Raw genomic sequence first — 20,616 nt, 5'->3', positions numbered from 1 at the left:
CTCGGAAAGCGTCACATGGTCTGACATGGGACACGAACACGGGATCCTATCTGAGTGTTGATTCAGAGATTCAGCTTCCCCGGCTGAGACCCAAAAGGCTCGTCCAAATGAGGTCGTGATTTTTTCAGTTACGGTGCATTAAAAAGAAACAGCTGCCAGCTTCCAAATACCCTCCCGCACCCAAACCCCCCACTTCTCTGCCCCCTGTCCAGATCAGGTGTGCAGGGATGGGGGCAGGGCCCAGGGCCGCCTCCCGCAGCCTGACACTCTCAGGGACGAAGGTAGGTGCTGCTGCTGGCTGACCAGCCGGGCAGGGGCCCCACCCGCCCAGGGTGCATGTGGTGGGGAGAGGGGGGCCACCACCCGAGGAGCTCACCACCTGTGGGTTTGCCCGCTGGAGGTGACCCGCTGCAGGTGTGGGGGCGGCGCGCCGGGGTCCCGTGGGTACGCCTCCGTGCTGTGAGGGAGGCCTTGGCTTTGTGGGGGCCTGTCCCCTGCCAGGGAACTCGACATTTCCTCTTGTGCCAGAATGAGCCCCGAGAGCCTGGATTCCACCCAAACGTGGCTCTTCAGGGAGTGCGCGGGGCGTGGGGGCTCTCCCGGGCTACAATCGGCGTCTCCCCTCTTTCCCCTCCCCTTGAGGGACCCCTTAACGACACCCTGCCAGGGCCCACCCCCTTCCTCGCTGCCACGTGTGAGTGCGTCCCGCTGGAGGCCCCCAAGGGCCCCACGGCTGAGCGGCCCCAGCCCTGCACCAGTGGGCGTTTACTTCTGTCTTAAACCTGCCGGGGCGGGGCAGGGTCTAGCTGGCCTCCCAGGGAGAATCCGTGGTGACAGTGTCAGGTACGCGACAAAGGGGGTGTCTTGGCTGGCCAGTCTCAGGGGTAGTGGGGTCACAGCCTTATGGAACGTGGGTGGCCCTTGGCTCTCACGGTGATCCCCAAACAAGGGACCTTCAAAGCTCTTCATGCACATACACATTCCAGTCTGTGAAGCCCGTTTACCGTGGGAGGTAACACGTCACAAGGTCTGGGGGTCAGGGCAGGGTGACTCCAGGGCTCCCCATGGGGCAGGAGGTTGGAGCAGCCACCCTAGCTCAGGGTGGTGACGGGGCCGCCCTTCCTTCCCACGGGGGTTGGTGGAAGGGGTCTGGCTTCTAGGGAGGCCTGAGGGCCAGAGGGGTGACGAGGGGCCGTGAGAGGCTCATGGAACCCTTCGGGGAGCCTGGTCTCCCTGCCCAGCTGCTCTGGTTGGGCTGGGGGAGGCTTCCTGCTCCCTTGGTCCCCAGCCTCCCCGTGGATGTGCCTCGTGGAGCCCAGAGTCCCACCCCCAACCTGACCCTAGGAGGGGACGCCTGATAACTCGTGGCTTCCTGGTGCCCCAGCCTGCCTCCACTTTGGGCTTTGGGGTCACTCCCTTGGGTGGCCCAGTGGTGGGAATGGGCCATCTGGCCCCCCGGGGGCCTTCCCTGGTGGGTGGGCTCCTGGGCAGAAGACCCCTGCGTGGAGGGCGCCCCCAGCTGGGCCCCATGGGGAGGACAGGACGTGCACCGCCAGGGTTCCTGCGCGGCTGGGACTGGGGGCTCCTCTTGTAGACTCTGTTCTAAAGCCCTGGAACCAGGGGCCACCTCCCGCCATGGGGCCCTAAGTCCCCAGGTTGGCCTGCAGTGAGGGTGGATGATGGTTTTAAATTGGACACGCGATTGGGTAAACCCAGGTGTATTTTCCTCTTTTTTTAAAAATTTTAAAAAATGTTCTTTATTTATTTTTGAGAGAGAGACAGAGTGCAAGCAGGGGAGGGGCAGAGAGTGGGGGTACGCAGAATCCAAAGCAGGCCCCCAGCACGGAGCCCGACGCGGGGCTGGAACCCACGAACCGTGAGATCAAGACCTGAGCCGAAGTCGGACGCTCAGCCGACCGAGCCACCCGGGCGCCCCTCGGGTGTGCTTTTCTTAATGGAAGGTGGCCGCGGGCAGCAGGGGAGGGGAGTCAGGCGGTTGAGAGCAGGGGCTGCAGGGCACAGCGCTTCTGGCTCCGCCCGGTGGCGGCTTGGATTCCGCAGGCCTTCTAAGGAGTGTGCAGGCAGACGCCCCAGTGCGGGGCTGCAGGGGGTCAGCTCCTCCCAGAGGGTCAGCAGAACGCTGGGGCATCAGTCAAGTCGAGGCTGGGGTGCGAGGGCGTCTGAGCGGTGGAGCTGGGTCCCGGTCACGAGCACTGGAGACGGCTCGGTGGGCGCTGTGCGCCGGCCTCAGCCCTGCCGGCTTTCCTGCACCTGCTCCCCGGGCTCCCTTGCCGCGGGCTCTCGACAGATGCATTTACAGGAGACGTTGATCCCGGACTGAGTTACCTGGGGAGAAGCCAGGGCTGCTTTGGCGGACTGTGGCAGAGATGGAATGTTCTGGATTTGTGGCAGCTCCCGGCAAACGCAGGAGCCTGGCATGGTTTCTGTAGTCCTCTTTCCCGGAAGCTGGGTCCAGAGTCTCACTGCCCTCCCCGCTGCCTCTGACCTCTCAATAAACCCCTTTGTGCTTACATTGGCTGGAGTGGATTCTGTTCTCTGCGTCTCTGACCCGCTCGACCCAGACCTGCCCCTCGTTCCTCCTTGCTGCAGACCTTGCCAGTACTGAAGCTTCCGGACCCAGCACACCTGAGAGCCCACGGCGTGGCAGAGGGGTGCCGCGGGTGCGGGAGCCAGCTCGTACAGGCTCCAACCGGCTCACGACGGCCAGTAGTTAAGTTGGGGGGCATCTTGTGAGCCAGTCGACATCGTGATGGCAGCTTGAGGTTGACCACGGGGAGAGTCTGTACCCCAGGCGATTGACGGCACCACAACCGGGCTCCGCTCTCCCGCTCCCGGAGATTGTTAGCCACGTGGGAGCGAGCCGCTGCTGGGGACAGGGCGGTGGGGGCAGGAGGCTGGCGGGAGGGTCACCGAGATCACCGTAACCCGCAGTAAACGCGCCTGCTGGGCACGAGTTCCTGTGATCTCAGCGTGCGCTTTCTTCCCAAGCTCGGGACCAGAGTCAGGAGGGTGCAGGGCCCTGTGGCAAGTGGGCGGGGAGGCGTGCAGCGGCCCCAGGCCCCAGGGGGGACCTCCAGCCAGCCTTGGCGAACTCCCCCCCCCCCCCCCACCGGGGCCTGGCCGCTGTCGGGAATATTTCCATTTTCAGACGAGAAGCCGAGACTCTGAGGTCTGGAGGGGACAGATGCCCAACTTGGGAGGCAGCTGTGTGGGGCTGGGCTGGGCAGGAATCTGGGCCTTCTGATGCCCAGGCCTGGAAGTTCTCACTCTGGGAAGGACGGGTCCGAGGGCTGTCAGAGAGCAGAGGCGGGCCTCGGTTTCACCCCAGGTCGAAGCGCCAGGGGAGCCAGGAGGAACAGAGCCCGTCCACGGCCCGGCCCGGCAAGGCCAGGAGTGCGGGGTCTGCCTCTGTCACCCTGGCACCGACACTGACCTGGAGGGAGCGGGCGCGGGGCTGGCTGCCAGGTTGGGCACCTAGCGCCTGCTGGGTACCTGTGCGACGGAGGTGGGGAGACCGCGTCCCAGAGCGAGAGGCCCACTGGGCTGAGCTCTCCTGACCCTCTTGGAGACGCTGGGCCTGCGAAGGGAGGGAGAAACAGCCTGGGGGTCGGGGGGGGGGGGGGGTGTGGCGTGTGGCCGCAGGCAGTGGCAGGGGGCGGGGACATTCGATGACTTCCCCGAGGTCCTGCGGGCTGGTGAATGCCCGGCTGGTTGTGGACGGCAGACAGACGTCGGGGCAGACAGACGTCAGACCGTCTCTGAAACCTCAGCAGCCGGCAGAGGCGTCTGAGCAGTTGAGGTGTGGCAAAAACCCCGGAGCGGGAAGAGTGCGTTTGTGTGGAGGTGTGGGGACTGTGTGTCCGCCCAGCTGGTGACTGTGGCAGGCATGGCTCCAGAACGGAGTCCGCAGCCCGGAGGTCACCTGTGGAAAGCCTCTTACCTCGGGAAGCCCACCCGGCCGCCAGCTCGCAGCCAGCCCCAGGAGGCCGGGGCCGATGAGGGTGCTCACCGAGACCCTGCCCCTCCCCTCCTCACCCTGTCCCTCCCCACAGGCTTCCGGAAGGGCAGGGAGATTCCTTCCAAAGGGAGGAGGCCCCTGGGACATCCCTGAACAGCGGCCACCTCAGTGCTGGACTCCCCCGAGGGCCGGCTGTCGGAGCCCACGTACACGGTGAGCCCCCCGGGCCCCCCGCACCGCTGCCCGGCCCCCACCGTGCCCTCCATCCCACGGGTGAGCTGGCCATGGCCCCCTTGGATGGGCACACGCTCTCCTGCCCTCCAGGGCCCTCAGCACTCCTGCTGTCTCACAACTGCCAGCACCCCTCCGCGCTCACTCCTGGGCACCACCAGGGTGGGCCTCGCTCGGCCGGAGGGCTGGGTCCTGCCGTCTCCCGGGGTTGGTGGTGCTGACATGCCCTGCGTGTGGTCAGCCGGGGCCAGGCCCCCCTGCCCCGCCCCAGCCTCCCCTGCTCTCTGGTCTCTCCAGAGCTGCCCGCTGGAGTTGCTGGAGCGAGGGCTCGGGACGGACACCAGACCTCCTGTCCTTGCCCTGGGCCGAGAAATCACAGCCTGTCAGTCAGATGTCACAATAATTAGGACACCAAGCGTGAGGTTTTCCGAGCCAATGACTTGCTTTGTTGACAGGAGCCGCTCTGTGCAGGTTTTAACTATGTGGCCCCACGGGAAGGCCGGGCCGGTCCTGTCACCGCGGCGGGCCCAGGAGCACCTGCCGTTGTGACATCCATTCCACTCCAAGTGGGTTTACGTCATCAGAATTTAAGCCCGTTTTCCACCATGCGGATTTCCTCTGCTATGGATGTTTGCTCGCGCTCTTTGCTCTGGTTCCCGTGCTCTGCTCCCGCGTGGCTGCGGGCCTCGCGGCCTCGGACCTCGGGTGTCGGCCATTTGAACCAGTCAAGCCTTGGATGTACCAGTGTGCTGGTATTTCAACTTTATTGATATTTTTAAAAATATATAAATATCTATTTGACAAATATATAGTCTTCCCTTTCCATTTACTGCTCTTGTGTTTACCTTTAAAAAGTTTCTCTCCAGGGGCGCCTGGATGGCTCAGTCGGTTGAGCATCCGACTTTGGCTCGGGTCACGATCTCACGGTCTGTGGGTTCCAGCCCTGCAACGGGCTCTGTGCTGACGGCTCAGAGCCTGGAGCCTGCTTCGGATTCTGTGTCTCCCTCTCTCTCTCTCTCTCTGCTCCTCAGACCCTGCTCATGCTCTGTCTCTCAAAAATAAACATTAAAAAAAAAAGTTTCCCTCCGAATAGAAAAAATTCCATTTCAGAATCTTTTTTTTTCTGACACCTGGAACTTTAACTTCTCCAAATTTATGCCAAGACCAAATTGAATTGTTTTTATATAATTGAATACCTGGAGGCCAGTACTTCCCTTATTTTTCAAGGTATTTTTTTTGTGTTAATTCTTTGAAGTGTTCTGTGGATTTCTCTGTTCATCATTAAAAGGGACAGCGCTGAGCTTTTGGTCAACATGCACAAAAACCACACACGTAGGAAATCGTGACAGTGTGAGGTGTCATTGGAGGGTTTGTCCGAATCTTATCTCTAGGAGTGTGAGTTTTGGGGTCTCCTTAGAGTTCATCTAAGGAGCCGGGCAGTTTTAACCAGGCACGGTTTGTGTTTGTGCACAGGGTGACCGTCAGTCTTTGCAAACACCACACTCTGTTGGGTGAGACCTTGAGGGTCATGACTGAACGCAGCTCTGCCCCTCTGCCCGCACAGGACGGCACCCGACTTCTGCCAGTGCTGGGGGCACAGAAGGGGGTCTGGGGCCCAGGCAGGAGGGGTAGGAGTGGGGAGGGGTCAAAGCCCCTGGGAGTGCTCGGCCTCAAGGACGCCCTCCTCCAGTCCCCAGAACCTGTAAATGCATCAGGTCTCACAGCAAGGTGGGATTAGGGGTGCTGGCCAGCTGGCCTTGGGAGAGGGACGTTATCCTGTGTCATCCCCGTGGACGTCTTGCTCGAGATTGTTGCTGGTGGACGAGGTGGGGGGAGGAGCCAGAGTAAAGCAATCCAGAGAGAGGGCGTCGGGCCTGCCACTCCCGGCTGCGAAGATGGAGAAGGGACCTTGAGTCAAGGAGAGGTTCGCTTCCGGAAGCTGGAAGAGACAGGGAAGGGGTTCTCCCCTGGAGCCTCCAGGGGGAATGCAGCCCTGCCCACACCTTGACTTTGGCTCAGCGAGACCCAGGTGGGACTTCTGAGCCCCAGAATTGTAAGACAATACATTTCTGTTGCTTTCGGCCACTGAGTGTGGGATAGTTTGTGACAGCAGCCACAGGAGACTGACACGCGGGGCCCAGCCTGTTGTTGGGTGGACGCGGCGGGCGGTGTTCCTCTCCCCGGCATCTGCTACCCTCCCTCCCTGGGGACGAGGCAGGACCAGTCAGGCTCGGGTCCTTATATGTGCCTATGGGCAGCCGAGCCCACAAGGTTCTCTGACGGCTTCGGGCAGGTTTCCACTGACCCTCTAGCACTTTCCCACCGGGCAGAGAGGCCGTCTGCAAGGCGTCCCCGCGCTGTCCTCTCCCCACACGGCGCCTCCTCGTCCTGTGCTCTCAGCCAGAGGCCGGGCCGCCTGGACTCCCGCGCACGCACGGTGTCACCGCGATTTACCTGGTTACCACGCATGCGCCCGGCCTTTGGAGGACGGCTGGCTCCTAAAGCCCAGCTGTTGCCTGTCCTGGGACAGCTCTACCACTAGATACGCAGCCAGAGAGGGGAAATCACGTGCCGCACGCAAGCGCCCCGTGACGTTTGCAGCAGTCGCACTCGGGAAAGCACCCGGAGGCCCATCGACGGGTGCACAAGCGACGAGCTAGTCCTACCAGGGGAGAAAGCGACAAAGTGAACAATAAGGTCGGCAAGAAGAATGAGCGAAGTGCAGGCGTGGCCACCACGTAGCAGAGTGACAGAGTGAGAGTGTGCACCCCGCTGAAGGGAACCCGAGGGTGACAAAGCTTGCCAGCGACAGAGGCGGGAGGTGGCGCGGCGGGGATTGGCCGGAACGGGGCCCCAGGGGGCCTGGGGGGCCCCCCCCCCGGAAAGACTCTAGACCTTGTCCGGGGCTGGTTGTCTGGATTTGCATAATTGGCAAAACTCACTGAACGGGACACTTACGGTCCGTGCGTCTTAATTAAATAAAATTAAATCAAAATAAAATTAAACAAAAATGAGGGCAAAATTAAGGAGCTGCTTTGGAGTCACGGAGCCACGCGCCTTGCCGAGATGCCCTTTCACTCCAGGCTCGCTTACGAGCTGCTAATCATAGCAGATCATTTTAGAGGCTGTCCCAGTACGAAACGGTCCTCCCAGGAGTGGGGAAACCCCCTTGGGCGTTGTGTGTTGCCGATTTGCTAGCATGTGGTTTAAGGCAAGGAATCTATGTTCAGAAGTAGGACAGCCTGTCTTTCTCTTTCAAAAGTGATTTTACGTGATCCAAGTTTGTTTAGGAAAACACACCTGGGCAGGTAAGTGGCCACGAGGCCGGTCCAACCGTTGCCTACTTGTGTGTCCAGGAATGGTGCCCCGGGCCACGCAGCGGCCATACCACGTCCTCATGCTGCAGCCCCGGGGATGAGGGGTCCCCTATTTTAGATGTGAGGGACCCCAGGAGACCAAGGTTGAGGGGTTCGGTTACTTGCTCGAGTTCAAACAGTAAAGAGAAGAAACAGAGCTTGACCCCGCTCCATCTGACAGGAAATGTGTGCACTCCACGGTCCCGCTGGACGGTCATCTCAGCAACATACAACTAGAGAAGGGGACGGTGCGGAGCGCTTGGGGCACCTGCACCCTGGGGAAGGTCGGGGAGCACCTGGAGCACGTGAACCCTGGGAAGGTTGGGGAGCACTTGGGGCACCTGCCCTGGGGAAGGTGTGGAGCACCTGGAGCATATACACCCTGGGGAAGGTCAGGGAGCACCTGGAGCATCTACACCCTGGGGAAGGTTGGGAGCTCCCAGGGCACCTTGGGGACATGCCCAAGACACGGTCCTGGGCTAGAAGGGCCTGGAAGGTGTGTACACAGCTGTGTGCGTGTGTGTGTGCACAGCTGTGGGGTATACGTGCATTTGCGCACATGTAAGAATGTATATGCATGTGTGCATGGGTGTGTGTTCACATGCAGGTGTATATGCATGGGTGCGTGTATGTGTGTGTAGGCACGTGTGGATGAGTGAATATATGTTTGAGTGGAATGTATGTGTATGTGCATGTGTTGCATGTGTGTGTGCGTGAATGGGTGTCTATGTATGTGTGGGGGATATGCACGTGTGTGGGTGTGTGTAGGTGTGCGTGCATGTGAAGTGGTATGTGCGTATATGTGCATATGTGTGCATGGGGTGGACATGTGCATGTGCATCAGTGGGCATGTGGAGGGAGTATGTGGGGGTGTGTGCACGTGTGTGGGTGGGTGTGGGTGTGCATGTATATGAGGTGTGTGTGCATACATGTGCACGTGTGTGCATGGGGTGGTTATGTGTGTGTGCATGAGTGGGTGTGTCTGTGAGGGGGATGTGCATGGGTGTGTGTGTGCAGGTGCGTACATCTGTGTGTGTGTGCGTGTGTGCAGACATGTATGCCTGGGGGGGGACATGCATGTATGTGAGGTATACAAGTGCATGTGTGGCAGAGGGTGAGGGGGATGTTGGTGGTGACGAGGTTAAGAGGTGCCCGGAAGAGGAGCCCATCGTGCCGGAAGTGTCGAGTGTCGACCGGGGTGAACACGCGACCTTGCCAGGGCACTCCATGTGCTGACCTGGCGGATGGTGAAATGGGCGAAGCCCCGCGTTGGCCGGGCTGACGGGGCAGGTGTGATCCCGCACCCTGGTCGTGCCGAGCCTCGTCCGGGCTTCAGGAGGGAGCCCTGGGAGTGAGAAGTCCGTGCAGAAGTTTTCACGGACGTTTCTCCCGGAAATCGCGACTTTGGAGAAATGACCCCAAGAGAACTGCAGCTGTACCAACACGTCCAAGTTATTTACCGCCGTAAAGACGGTTGAGAGTCCCACGGGTTAACAAAAGACGCCCAGCCCGGCACACTCCGGAATACCGCCTCGGTGAAATGCGGCTCAGCTGCCAAAGTGACAAGAAGGTGGCCACGTCAAACCACGTGCGAATTCGTGGGAAAGCGCAGGCCGCCTTGCAAGTGCCCATCAACGGACAAAACCCAGGAGAGCTTACTTGAAAAGATGTAAATATTTTAGTGTTCTCTCCACTTCCCCTCTTGCTTGCGTTTGTAATTTAAACAGATCTTGATTTACACTTTTGTGTTTCCACCCAGTAGAACGGAGATCAGATTCTGTGCCAAGGACGCGGAGGCACCGTTTGCTTGCAAAGCCCCGGGCAGGATGAGGTGGCTCCCACTGTATGTGCCGCTGTCACCTGCCTCCTTCCTCCCTGGGCTCGTCCCCCCTGGCGAGCCAGACACACAGCAACACCAGCCTGGCAGAGAGGCCGCTGGTGCGTGTCTGGGTCACTCCAGGGGGAGAGAAGCTGCGTGGGGTGGCGCCCGGCTGGCCCCTCCCCCATGGGTAAACTGAGGCTCGGTGATCAGGAAGTGGCAAGTGCGACTCCTGCGGGCCGTTGCCTGTTCGCCTCTTGTGTTCACCAGGCCTCTCCAGAGCATCAAAACCGCCAGGACGGGATGTGTAGAGACAAGAGCTTTGTCACAGGGACCGGGTGCGGAGGATTTCAGCGGCTGCTGAGGGCCACCGGCCAGGGGGAGACCTGGCAGGGCCGAAGGTGCATTCCGGTCTGAAGGCGGGAGAATCCCCCTTGCCGGGGAGGCTGGTCTTTTGTTCCATTCCTCCCTTCACCTGATTGGGTGAGGCCCCTGCATTGCGGAAGGCCACCTGCTTTATCCAGACTCCTGTGATGTGTGTTAATCTCATCCAGAAACATCCTCCCGGTTGACACATAAAAGTAACCATCCCGGGCCGGCCTCCCCTCTCCTGTGTGGAGGCACCTGTGGAATAAGCCCCCAAGATGACCACCCACCAGTGCCCTCTGCCGACCCTGCCCGAGGGCTGCCCGCCCCCCCCCCCGGCAGGCCACCCCAGCCCGTGGGGTCTCTTTCTTCCTTGTGTCAAATCTCAGATAAAATCAGAGGCCCCGCCCCCCGTTGGCCCTAAGAAGGTCTCGTCTCCCCACGACCCCTCTCTGGGAGTGCAGGACACCGCTTTGAATCTGAATTTCAGGGGAACGACAAATACCCCTTTAGTGTACGTTCCGTGCAGTATTTGGGGTTCACATATACTAAAAACAGCATCCGTGGTTTACCTGTGATTCAGATTTAGCTGGAGAGCCTGCATTTTTATGTGGCACCCTCGGCCGGCTGTCCCTGGACCGGCTGTCGCCATCACCACCTGGCCCAGACCTCCCTCGAGCCCCAGGCCCCCCTGCCCTCTGCGGCTCTCCCTGGGGAGGGACATCCTCGTCCGGGGTCAGCTCCAGCCCTCCCCGAGGCACACGGTCCGCTTATTGGCCTGAAGGGGGCTCAGAAAAATCTCAGCTTTTGGAAATCCGTATTGAAATCCCAAATCTGGCTTGGCTGGAGGAGGCGTGGGGTAGGTTTCCTTCCTGGGAGCGGGAAGGGCACCCCATTCTCACATGCACGTGGCCGTGGGGAGCCAGACCCCGGCGACAGCTGGGGCTGCGCCGTGCCCCCTGCTCTGTGATCTTGGGCAAAGATCACCGAGAGTTGAAACTTGAAAGACAGAAACAGCAGAGTACCAAACCAAGGGTGGGTCCCTGAGCTCAGGCAGTGGCCCGGCTCCACGTCCCTCCCCGGCCCTCGCTCTCCTGGAGCCCGTGGCCATGGGTGATGGAATAGGCCTGGCCTGGCCCTCACCCCACAGGCCTTCCCAGCAAAGGCTGCAGCACATGGCCGTCCTTTCACACGCAGATTGCGAGGGCGTGTGTCCTGTCGTGCCCAGGGAGGCAGGAGGCCCCCCGCCGGGCAGGGCTGGGGCTCGAGACATGGGAGCTGAGTGAGCGCGGGCCCCGAGGAGGTGTCCCCAGTGCACCCCGCACGTCCACGAGGCCAGTGCAGTGACCAGGGAGCCGGCCTGCGTGGTTTGCACGGGGTGGGATGGGGTGGGACCCAGTCCCCGCACCGCTGGTTCCTCCCCGAAACCGACCCCCCCCCGCATTCCTGGCTAAACCGGGGCCAGAAGAGGCAGCGAGTCCCTGCAGAGGAGGGGTGCCCTCCGGCTCGGTGACCCGGGACCCGAGGGCACATCCCACCGCGCTGGCCGAGTGAACTGTCCCCCCCACAAACACGCAGACGCCTTCAGGCCTTTGGTAAAGGGCGTCATAAATATATTTCTGTACAGACAGTATACAATAAATAGCCGGTGTGAGATACGTGAATCCGCGTGAAGCCTGTGCCCGCACCCGGGTGGGCCGGGAGGACCGTGGGGAGGTCCCGCTGGTTCTGAGGTAAAATTTTGTATGAACTCCTCCCTTGAGGCGAACCCCGGGCAGCCCGCCCGGGGTCACAGGGCAGTACCCGACTCCGGCCCGACTGCCGGTGGAGCCCCCAAACCCGCCACGACAGTCACCGGGGCAGAGAGGTGGACGGACGGCCCCCCGGACGAGGGCCAGGGCCCGGAAAGGGCCGGCTTCTCCCAGGGCTCCGGGAGGGGCGCCGGTGCCCTCACCCCGTCCTCAGCTTCAGCACCCGGGAGCGGGGCTCCTTCGCGCTGGAGTAGACGAGGTAGGAACCCGCCGCGGTGCGGAAGGTCTCCCAGTCTCTGCAGCCAAAGGTCGGGAGGCTGTGCACGGCCACGAACCCTTCGTACCCCTGCCACCTGCCGGAGACATACCGTCAGCCTGGCCGGCCACAGGCGGGGGGGGGGGGGGCGAGGTGCGCGGGGCCTCCGAGCGGGACCCTCCGGGACCCTCTCCGGGCCTGCTCCTGCCCCTCTGCCCCCACCTGCCTCCCCCCGGGCTGCACAAGCTCTCCGCACCACAGTCAGCCTGCAGAGAGGGAAACTGAGGCAAGAAGGGGGACACTGCCCTGTCCCAGACCCCACAGCTCCTCGCATCCATCCCGGATTCTGCCCCTGGTCCAGAGTGCCGTGCGGCAGGCACCCCCCCTCAACGGGCAGGGGGGACGTGGAGGGGATCCCGGAGGTTCCAGAAGGTTCATTGTAGGGGCTGAGCCAGGGCCTCCCCTACTCCTGGGGTCGGTGTTGACAGTGAGCACGTGCCCTCAAACACATACCTGTCACCACAAGGGCATCACCATCGTGCCGTCTGTTTACAGGGGGCTCTGCAGCCCGGCCCCTTCCCCACTTTGGGCCCCCACACCTGCCCACCATGTGTGGCCATCAGCCGTTCTAGGGTTTGCCTTCCAAAAGGGGTTCACTGGCGGTGGCTTCACTTTCTAGGGTGGGGTTCCCACGGCGGGCCCCTGGGTCAAAGGGCACCATGGTTTTCATTTGGAATTTGCCCAGAAACTTCCCAGAAGGGCCTGGGCAGGTCCTGTTCTGACGGGGAAGGAAGGGCGGGGCTGTTCCGCAAGGGGCGGGGCCTTCAAACAGCCTTTAAAGCTGGGGAGGCACCGTCCTCAGGCTTTGAGAGAGCAGCTCCTAATGTCTGCTCTACTCAGGTTTCTGATTTTCTTCCCGTGATTCCTGTTCGTGTCCTTGCCCATTTTTCCAAATTAAAATTAGCTTTGATTAACCTGTAGGGGTTCCTCTTCCATTAAATGTGTGGTCAAAAGTTTTCTTTTTAATTTTTTTTTTTTTTTTTTTTTTTGAGAGATTGAGAGAGAGAGAGAGAGAGGGAGACACAGAATCTGAAACAGGCTCCAGGCTCCCAGCTGTCAGCACAGAACCCGACACGGGGCTCGAACCCACAGACCGTGAGATCATGATCCGAGCCTAAGTCAGACACTTAACTGACTGAGCCACCCGGGCACCCCAATAGTTTTCTTTGTGAATAGGATGCCTTTTCCCCCAGAACCCTGAAGTTTAGGGTATCTTCCCGGCAACCTGGCACAGGCCTTGTTTACGGAGGCGTCGCGCCCTCCTGGGTAAGCTTGTGGTCAAAGTTGTCTTAGCTTTTCTGCTAATATTTCTGTTGTTTACTTGCTTACAGTTAGATTTTTAATCCCTGTAAAGTTTATTTCTGTGTCTAATATGCAGCAGGGTATGGCTGTGTTTTCCTCCAGACGGATAGGAAATTATACACAATTACTTATTAAGTAACACATAGTACATGCTTTCCTCATTGACTTGAAACACATTTGTCACATTAAATGTTCGTAAATTGCTGGCTTCTCTTCTGGACTATATGCCTTCCCGCCTGCGTGTTTAGTTTTCGCAGAAACCACCTGCTGTGTTTCCATTGTCTGAGGGCCTCCTCCCCTACTGTGTTTTTTCAAAATCTTGGCCACATTTGAAAATTTATTCTTCCACTTGAATTTCAAAACTACTTTGTCATGTTAAAAATTCTACTTTCTAGTAAATCAAACAGGCTAAAGAAACTTGGCGATTTTTCTAGTAAGATATAGATGACCAAAATTGTCTGGAGAACAGGTAAAAGACAAAACTGATTTCACTGATAACCGTGGGAGAAATTGGGCAAGTTGTTCAAGAGACGCTATTGAACGAGAACAAAGCCCCAGTGGCTTTATAAGAGAATTTAAGCCAGGACTGCCTGGATGGCTCAGTCAGTTAAGCGTCTGACTTCGGCTCAGGTCATGATCTGACCGTCTGCGGGTTCGAGTCCCGCATCGGGCTCTGTGCTGACTGCTCAGAGACCGGAGCCTGCTTTGGATTCTGTGTCTCCCTCTCTCTCTGCCCCTCCCCTGCTTGTGCTCTGTCTCTCAAAAATAAATAAAAATGTAAAAAAATAAAAAAATAAAAAAAAAAAAAAAAAAAAGAATTTAAGCTAACCACAAAGAAAGTAGATACATCTTACTATTTGAACTATCCCAGTCTGGGGGGGCAGGTGGAAAACGTCATGATCAACAGCTGGCGATAGAAAGGGAAACATCCCAGGTGTTGTGCTCACACAACTCGAAAACCTCCCAGAGGCGACTTCAAGGCAGCGCCCTGGTGCGTGTGTGAGGAAAGGCAGGACATCTGACATGGGGACAGAGCTGCCACAGTCCTGGACGGGAACATTTCATAGGATGAAATATCGCGAACTCTCAAGGCACGGTGTCGGAATACCGTGCCTGCGGCCAGGATCCGACGGTGGGGGCGTCTGCGTGACCAGCGGGCCACCCGGCTGACCCCGGGGCATGACCCAGACTCGGCCTGCTCTGAGGGGACCCACAGACTGCCCGCCTGTGCCTGGCTGTGGCCGGCGCTCGCCCCACTGCCGACAAACCCAGGCTGTGTGGAAGGGGGTGGCCCTCGGAGGCTCCTTACCTGTAAATAATACTGTTTACCAGGAAGGTGTTTCCGTCGAAGGAGTTTGCGACCACCAGGAAATAATCTTCTCCCACCGAGAAAAACTCCCAGTCCAGAGCGCTGCGGAGACAGGTGAGCAGGCATCAGTGGCAGCCGGCGCTCTAGCTTCCAGCCCGTTCCCCCAGGCGCAGAACCCCGGGCCCACTGCCCACCCAAGATCCAGAGCGATTTCGTGACACGGTGCATGGGTCCGTTCCGGGGAGGTGCGAACTGGTCATTCACTTTAAAAACGTTTTTTGAATTTAAATCATAAAATACAAATGGCATAAAATTTTCATCCCGTCCATTTTTAAGCATACAGTCGAGCAGTGTTAAGTACGTTAATAACACTAACATCGCCACTGTCCGTCTCCGGAAACTTCTCGGGTCCCCAAACTGAGCCTCCGTCCCCATGAAACACTAACCCTGCGTCCCCAGCCCTGGCCCCCACCCCGCTCCCCGTCTCTGAAATGCAAGCTCGAGGGGCCTCGTACGAGTGGAATCACACCGTTTTGGCCTTTGGTGACTGGCCTATCTCACTCGCTATGACGTCCTCGAGGTCCGCCGTGTGGTGGCCTGTGTCACAGCCCTTTCAAGGCCGGATGACCCTCCACCGTGTGGAGGGACGGTTTGCTTATCCCTCCGTCCGCCCACGGGTGCTTGTGCTGCCGTGGAACGAAGACAAAACTCCGTCACTGTGAAGAGCGGGGAGCCAGCGGAGAAGAGGTCCCCAGCTCGCGGTCACTCCGCGGGGGCGTGCAGAGCCCCTGGAAGCAGGAGTGAGGGCACGGGCTTGCCCCTCGGCTCCCTGCTTGGTACCTGCTCAGGTGCCGACACAGAAACTTCCTCCTGCGTTCAGAAGCTCTGTTTCTCATCCCATGCCCCACCCCCTGCCGCCGCACTCCTCTTGGATGGGGAAGCCGAGGCCACCGCTGTGCGGCAGGCGGGATGCGGCCGGGCGCCCAAGGCCAGGCCACTGTGTCTGCGTCCAGCATCTCAGAGCCGTGGCCTGTTCAGGGGGTGGAGGGCCACCCGTGTTACTGCGGACTTGCCTCTGGGCGCCTTCCTTGTGGGGGCCGAGGCGCTGGCCTAGAGCAGGGGGCTCACGCGGCCCCTGGGACACTCGGGGGCATCGCCTCTTCTCTTCCACGACCAGGTTCGTGTCTAGGGCCGCCTCCAGTGACGGCCAGTTATGATTCGGCTCCAAATGCTCCCCGAGGAGAGGCCGGCCACGCCTTCCTTCGCCTGTGCGGTGTGGCCGCGGGTGACGGGCAGGGTGGTGCCCCGGGAGGTAGTCATCCAGAGGCGGCGGGTTCTCGAGTCAAGGCGCGTGGGACTCACGCTGTCTGCACCAGACTCTTAGCAGAGGCCAGCTTTGCTTTAACGCGGTAGAAACGGAGGCGTCCAGCCGTGAGTCCCTGCTGAGCCCCCAGAACGGGTATATCTCTGTCCTCCAGAGCCACACCGTTTGGTCAAGATGGAGAGACCCACATGTCCATCATCTAGGGGGGTACACAAAACGGATCCGCCCACGCATAATGGAGTATTATTCGGCCAGTGCTGACACACACCGGAGCGTGCGTGAACCTTGAGGAGCACGCTGAGTGACAGCGGCCAGGCACCAAAGGCCACCTCCCATATGACTCCACGTCTTGGAAACATCCAGAATGGGGAACCCCGTGGAGACAGAAAGTAGAGCCTGGTTGCCAGCGTTGGGGTGGGGGCAGGAGGGGCAGCTGAATGGTAGGGGTTCTTCTTGGGGTGATGGAAACGTTCCAAGTTACCTGGTGGTGGTTGCACATCTCTGTGAATTTAATAAAAATCACTGAATCGCAGCCAAGCAACCAGCCACAGTGTTGGAAAGCGGTGAGAGCCGAGCCCACAAATACAGTAAAACCTTGGTCTGCGAGCGCAGTTCGCCCTGGAAACAGGCTCGTCATCCAAAGCACTCGTATCTCAAAGCACATTTCAAGAACCGCTGGCTCAGCTGGGGTCACGTGACGCCGGGCGTGTGGCAAGACGTCGCGCGTTTGCCAAGTCGAAGCTTATTCGAGACGGTGGCTCGTCGTGCAGACTCGCAATCCAGGTTTTACCGCAGAGGCCACGGAGTCCGTCAGCGGGCCCAGCGGGAGGTTCGCAACGTGTTGAGGAGTGAGGCCACGTCACGCCCCGGGCGGCCGCGCACCGCGCCTCAGGCGGCCGCCGCGTGTGCCCTGGGAGTCTCGCGCGGGGCTCAGAGCCGTGCCGCCCTCGCCGGGTGGGCCCCAGCGGGCAGCGCAGGCAGCCGACGCCTCAGAGCCCCTGGGACGCCGTGCCCTGCCCTTCTAGCCGGCCCCCAGCCTTGAGGCGCACCTGCAGGTGGTGATCTCCTGGAACCTGACGAAGGTCTGCGCGGTGACATTCAGCTCGTAGATGACCGAGTTGATGACGTAGGAGTCGTTGCGTGCTTCCATTTCCACGTCGTAGCTGTGACTGTTGGCGACGGCCAGGAAGACCCTCTCTCCGATGTGAAACACCTCCCAGTCCGCGGCGCCGAACGTCTGGGACAGAAAGAGGAGTGCGGGGGGGCGGGCGTGAAGAGAGGCCCTCGGAAGGGTCCCGGCGCGGCCGCGGGGAGACACCCCTAACCCGCAGACGCGGCTGGGGCCCCGCTGTGCTGCAGGCGCCAGTCGGGTGGCGGTCCCCGTCTGGCTTCGCTCGCTTTCCCGGCCTCGTCGCCACCACTCCTGTCCTGAGGGTGGGTGCCCAGCTGCACCCACGCCCGAAGAGGTCATCTGTGCAAAGTGCCCCTTAGCCTTCTGAGTCCCCCACTCCCCCATGCGCAATGCTGCCCCTCCGGCTGCTATGACACCTCTTCCAGGGGGCCCTCCCTGCTTCCTCCAGTCCTGGCTCTGACCTCGGGAGCAGCCTCTAGATAGTTGTGTTCCTCACCACACGCTCTCCCTGGCCTGAGGCTTTCTTCGGACCCCGTCGGCAGCCCCGTCTCTGGGCTCCCACGCAGGCTGCTCGTCCACAAATCACTTACAGCCCTCGGGGGTGAGACGCACGTGGCGCAACGGGGCCGGACTTGGACACGAGTGGCGAGCCGTGGAGCCTTTGCCCCGACCTCCAGCTGCACGCGCTGATTTGCACGTGGGGCCCACGAGGAGGAAGTTCATGTCCGGTTTATGGCCAGCATCTCAGGGATTGTGGTGACGCAGGTGGTGCAGGGAAGGAGAGGACCCGAGGGGTCCGGGTCCGGGCCCTGGGTCTGAGCCCCGGAGGGAGAGGGCGGGGGCGGAAATGAACGGAGACATTTTCCCGGGAAAACCAGGGGCGGGCACAGGGAGAGGCCCTTTGGGCGACAGAAAATGGTAGGGGCCGAGGAGAGGGAGAACGCGGTCGCTCCCCGGGGCGGGGTCTGTGGCCGATGGGAGAGCATGTCAACGCCCAGGGGAGCCTGAACCACAGCAAGTGCAGGCGGCCGGGCCTTCAGTTCCCACGTCCGCAGGAAGGGGGTTCTGTTGACCCCATCTGCCCCCACGGGCTGGTGAGAGCTGCAGAAACTCTCCAGTGGCACACTTTGCATTGAGGTTGTCTTTAAAAGTTTGCCTCCAGGGGCACCTGGGGGGCTCAGTTGGTTAAGTGTCCGACTTCAGCTCAGGTCACGATCTCATGGTTCGTGGGTTCAAGCCCCACGTCAGGGCTGACAGCTCAGAGCCTGGAGCCTGCTTTGGATTCTGTCTCTCTCTCTCTCTCTCTCTCTCTCTCTCTCTTTGCCCCTCCCCTGCTTGTGCTCTGTTTCTCTCTCTCAGAAATAAACATTAAAAAAAAATTGTTTTCTTTGAAGTTTGCCTCCTGACTTTCGGCTTCTGATGGTGGCAGAGGGCTGCCTGTTAGACTGACCCCTGCCGAAAGCAACTGTAAACACGACTGTGCGTGTAACTATCGGAAGGTTCTGGAGAGTGGCCAAGGGCAGGCAGAAACTGAAGGGGCCGTGATCCTTGAACAAAGGGAATCACATGCACAAGGTGTGTGCTTGTCTGACTTTTCCTCTGAGGACTGTCCTTGTCCCACTGCACGTGGGCATTGCACTCGGGTGGGTGCAGCAGGCTGACTGGCTGGGGGTCTTGAGGGCAGAGTCTGGAGTTCCCAGAGTGTCTAGAGACAGAAGAGGAATATCCGAGGGAGGAGGGAGGCACAGAAGGGGGAGCCCTGATGTCTCCCCGTTAACCTCTCTCAAGTCCTTGTCTGGCTCCCGAACTGCACACATGGGGCGAGTTTCCCGGGACCCACAGACAAACAACAGGCGAGAGGCCAGAAGCGTGAGCAGGAGGCAAGCGTGACCCCTGATCAAGAGAAAATACTGGACAGAAATGTACCAGCGGTGCCAATACTGAAGCTGCACGAGCCACGATGACTCTGATGAGAGTGTAGGGAAAAGGGCTGGGACGGGGAGCCACCCGGCCGGCCCTCCAGAGGGCGTCAGGGAGCCAGAAGGGAGACCCCTGGCGGTTGCCCAAACTGAAACACACGAAGGGGATGGTAACAAACAAGAACACAACGGGGATGATGCAATGCGATCAACGCACATACAGCTGGACCTTCCAGAAGGAAAAGAGAACGAGGCAGAAGAAAACATTTAAATCAAAATCTTCCCACATTTGATTAAAAACACCAAACCACAGATCCAAGATCAGAGACCCAACGCAGAATAAACACAAAAATCCACGCCCAGACACGTGGTGCTCAAATCACTGAAACAGAAGACAAGGCGAGAACCTCAAAGGCAGCGGGAGAAGACACATTCGCTACATCAGCGCAGGGACGGCCGTGCCTGTGACCCCGGACTTCTCACTGGAGACCAGGGGTGCTCAGTGTCAAAGGAGAAACATCCTCAAAGTGTGTGAGCTCTGAATTCTAAAACTGGTGAGATTATCCTTCACAAATGAAAGTGAAACGAAGCCCTTTTTAGACAGAAGTGACAATGATTGCCAGCAGCCCTGCTTTGCAGGAAAAGCTGGAGGCCACTGCCAGGGCTGAAGGCGGACCCTGCCGGGCTGAGCCAGGGTCTGCCGCACAGATGCTCAAGGGCGCTGGAAGGTGAGTTCTGGGCGTATACAGACAGCTGAGCGTTCACAGCAAAATACTGACAGATCCCGGGCGTCTAAAGCAAGCACACACAGCACACACAGGTACACATGCACACACATGTGCACGCACACACATGCATGCATGCGCTTGCACACATGTACACACACGTGCACACACACGTTGCACAGCAGCCCGACACACAGGTAGGGATAACATTATATTGTCACAAGGCTATTACTCCTACGTTGTCAATAGTGAAAAAGCGTGTTGGTGGCATAGTGGTGAGCATAGCTGTCTTTCAATAATGAAAAGGCAAAAAAAAAAAAAAAATTAAAATAAGGACAAAAGACATTTCCCAAAAGAAAGTACAGAAAGCCAATAAATGCGTGGACACACGCCCCCTATCTTGAGTCCTCAGGGAATTAACAACTTTAAACCACACAGAGACATCACTTCGCACCCAATGTGTAAGAATGCTGACAAAAGCAAAAGTTTTCTCCTCATCTGGAATCTTCCGTGGGGCCGTGGTGGAGCCCAGAAGAGGCGCTCGGCGTGTTCTGGGTGCACCTGCCCGGCGGCAGGGGGTAGTGGGGAGCTGTGTGTGCGCGCGCCGGGGCCCCCCCCCCCCGCGGCCGGGCCGCCCTGTGAGAATGAAGCGTGGTGAAAGGCAGAGGGTCCGTTCCTTCCTTCCAAGACTAACTTTCAGCTTTTCTGGCCACCGAGAAAGCTGGAACAGGACAATAGATCCAGGATCTGTGTCCACAGGCACCTCGGAAGCAAGAAAAAGATTTGTCTTCGGTGCTTTGGGTCAGTGTCTGAGGCACGTTGCTGGGGAACCCCTGCAGCGTGCTAAGGACGGGAGGTCACCTCCACACATCCTGCCGGCCGCCACGGCCCCAGACACAGGGACACTCCTCGTGTTTGGGCAACAGTTGGCTCTTAGCACCGTCCCCGCCCTGCACATTTTGGGGCCGTGCTCAGGGCCAGGGTCTAGGGGGATTCCTTTGTGCGGACTAGGACCGAGCCCAGGGGCGAGGGGATGCCCAAAGCCACGCAGCGGGCAAGCTGGGGACCGGGCTGCTCCCCTGGGGAC

The 20,616-nt window shown here is 59.5% G+C and overlaps 1 protein-coding gene across 2 annotated transcripts in view; it reads right to left on the bottom strand.

Moving 5' to 3' along the window:
• Nucleotides 1-11,119: 11,119 nt before the first annotated feature.
• The window catches only part of TSPEAR (thrombospondin type laminin G domain and EAR repeats), a 151,093-nt gene continuing 141,596 nt past the window's right edge, over nt 11,120-20,616 (bottom strand). Inside the window, exons 10-12 of one of the 2 annotated variants that reach the window (XM_040483763.1) lie at nt 16,803-16,990; nt 14,430-14,531; nt 11,585-11,855 (exon numbers count right to left, since the gene is read on the bottom strand). In XM_040483763.1, the coding sequence (XP_040339697.1) occupies nt 11,702-11,855; nt 14,430-14,531; nt 16,803-16,990 (444 nt within the window). In that variant the 3' untranslated portion in view covers nt 11,585-11,701. Of the gene's footprint in view, nt 11,856-14,429; nt 14,532-16,802; nt 16,991-20,616 lie in introns of both variants that reach the window. The other variant, XM_040483764.1, reaches the window with a different exon arrangement.

The sequence above is a fragment of the Herpailurus yagouaroundi genome, unplaced genomic scaffold (assembly GCF_014898765.1).
Source record: "Herpailurus yagouaroundi ecotype Mexico unplaced genomic scaffold, PumYag 162, whole genome shotgun sequence".
Classification (NCBI taxonomy): Eukaryota; Metazoa; Chordata; class Mammalia; order Carnivora; family Felidae; genus Herpailurus; species Herpailurus yagouaroundi.
Note: the sequence above shows the minus strand (reverse complement) of the source record. Positions and strands in the feature narration are given on the sequence as shown.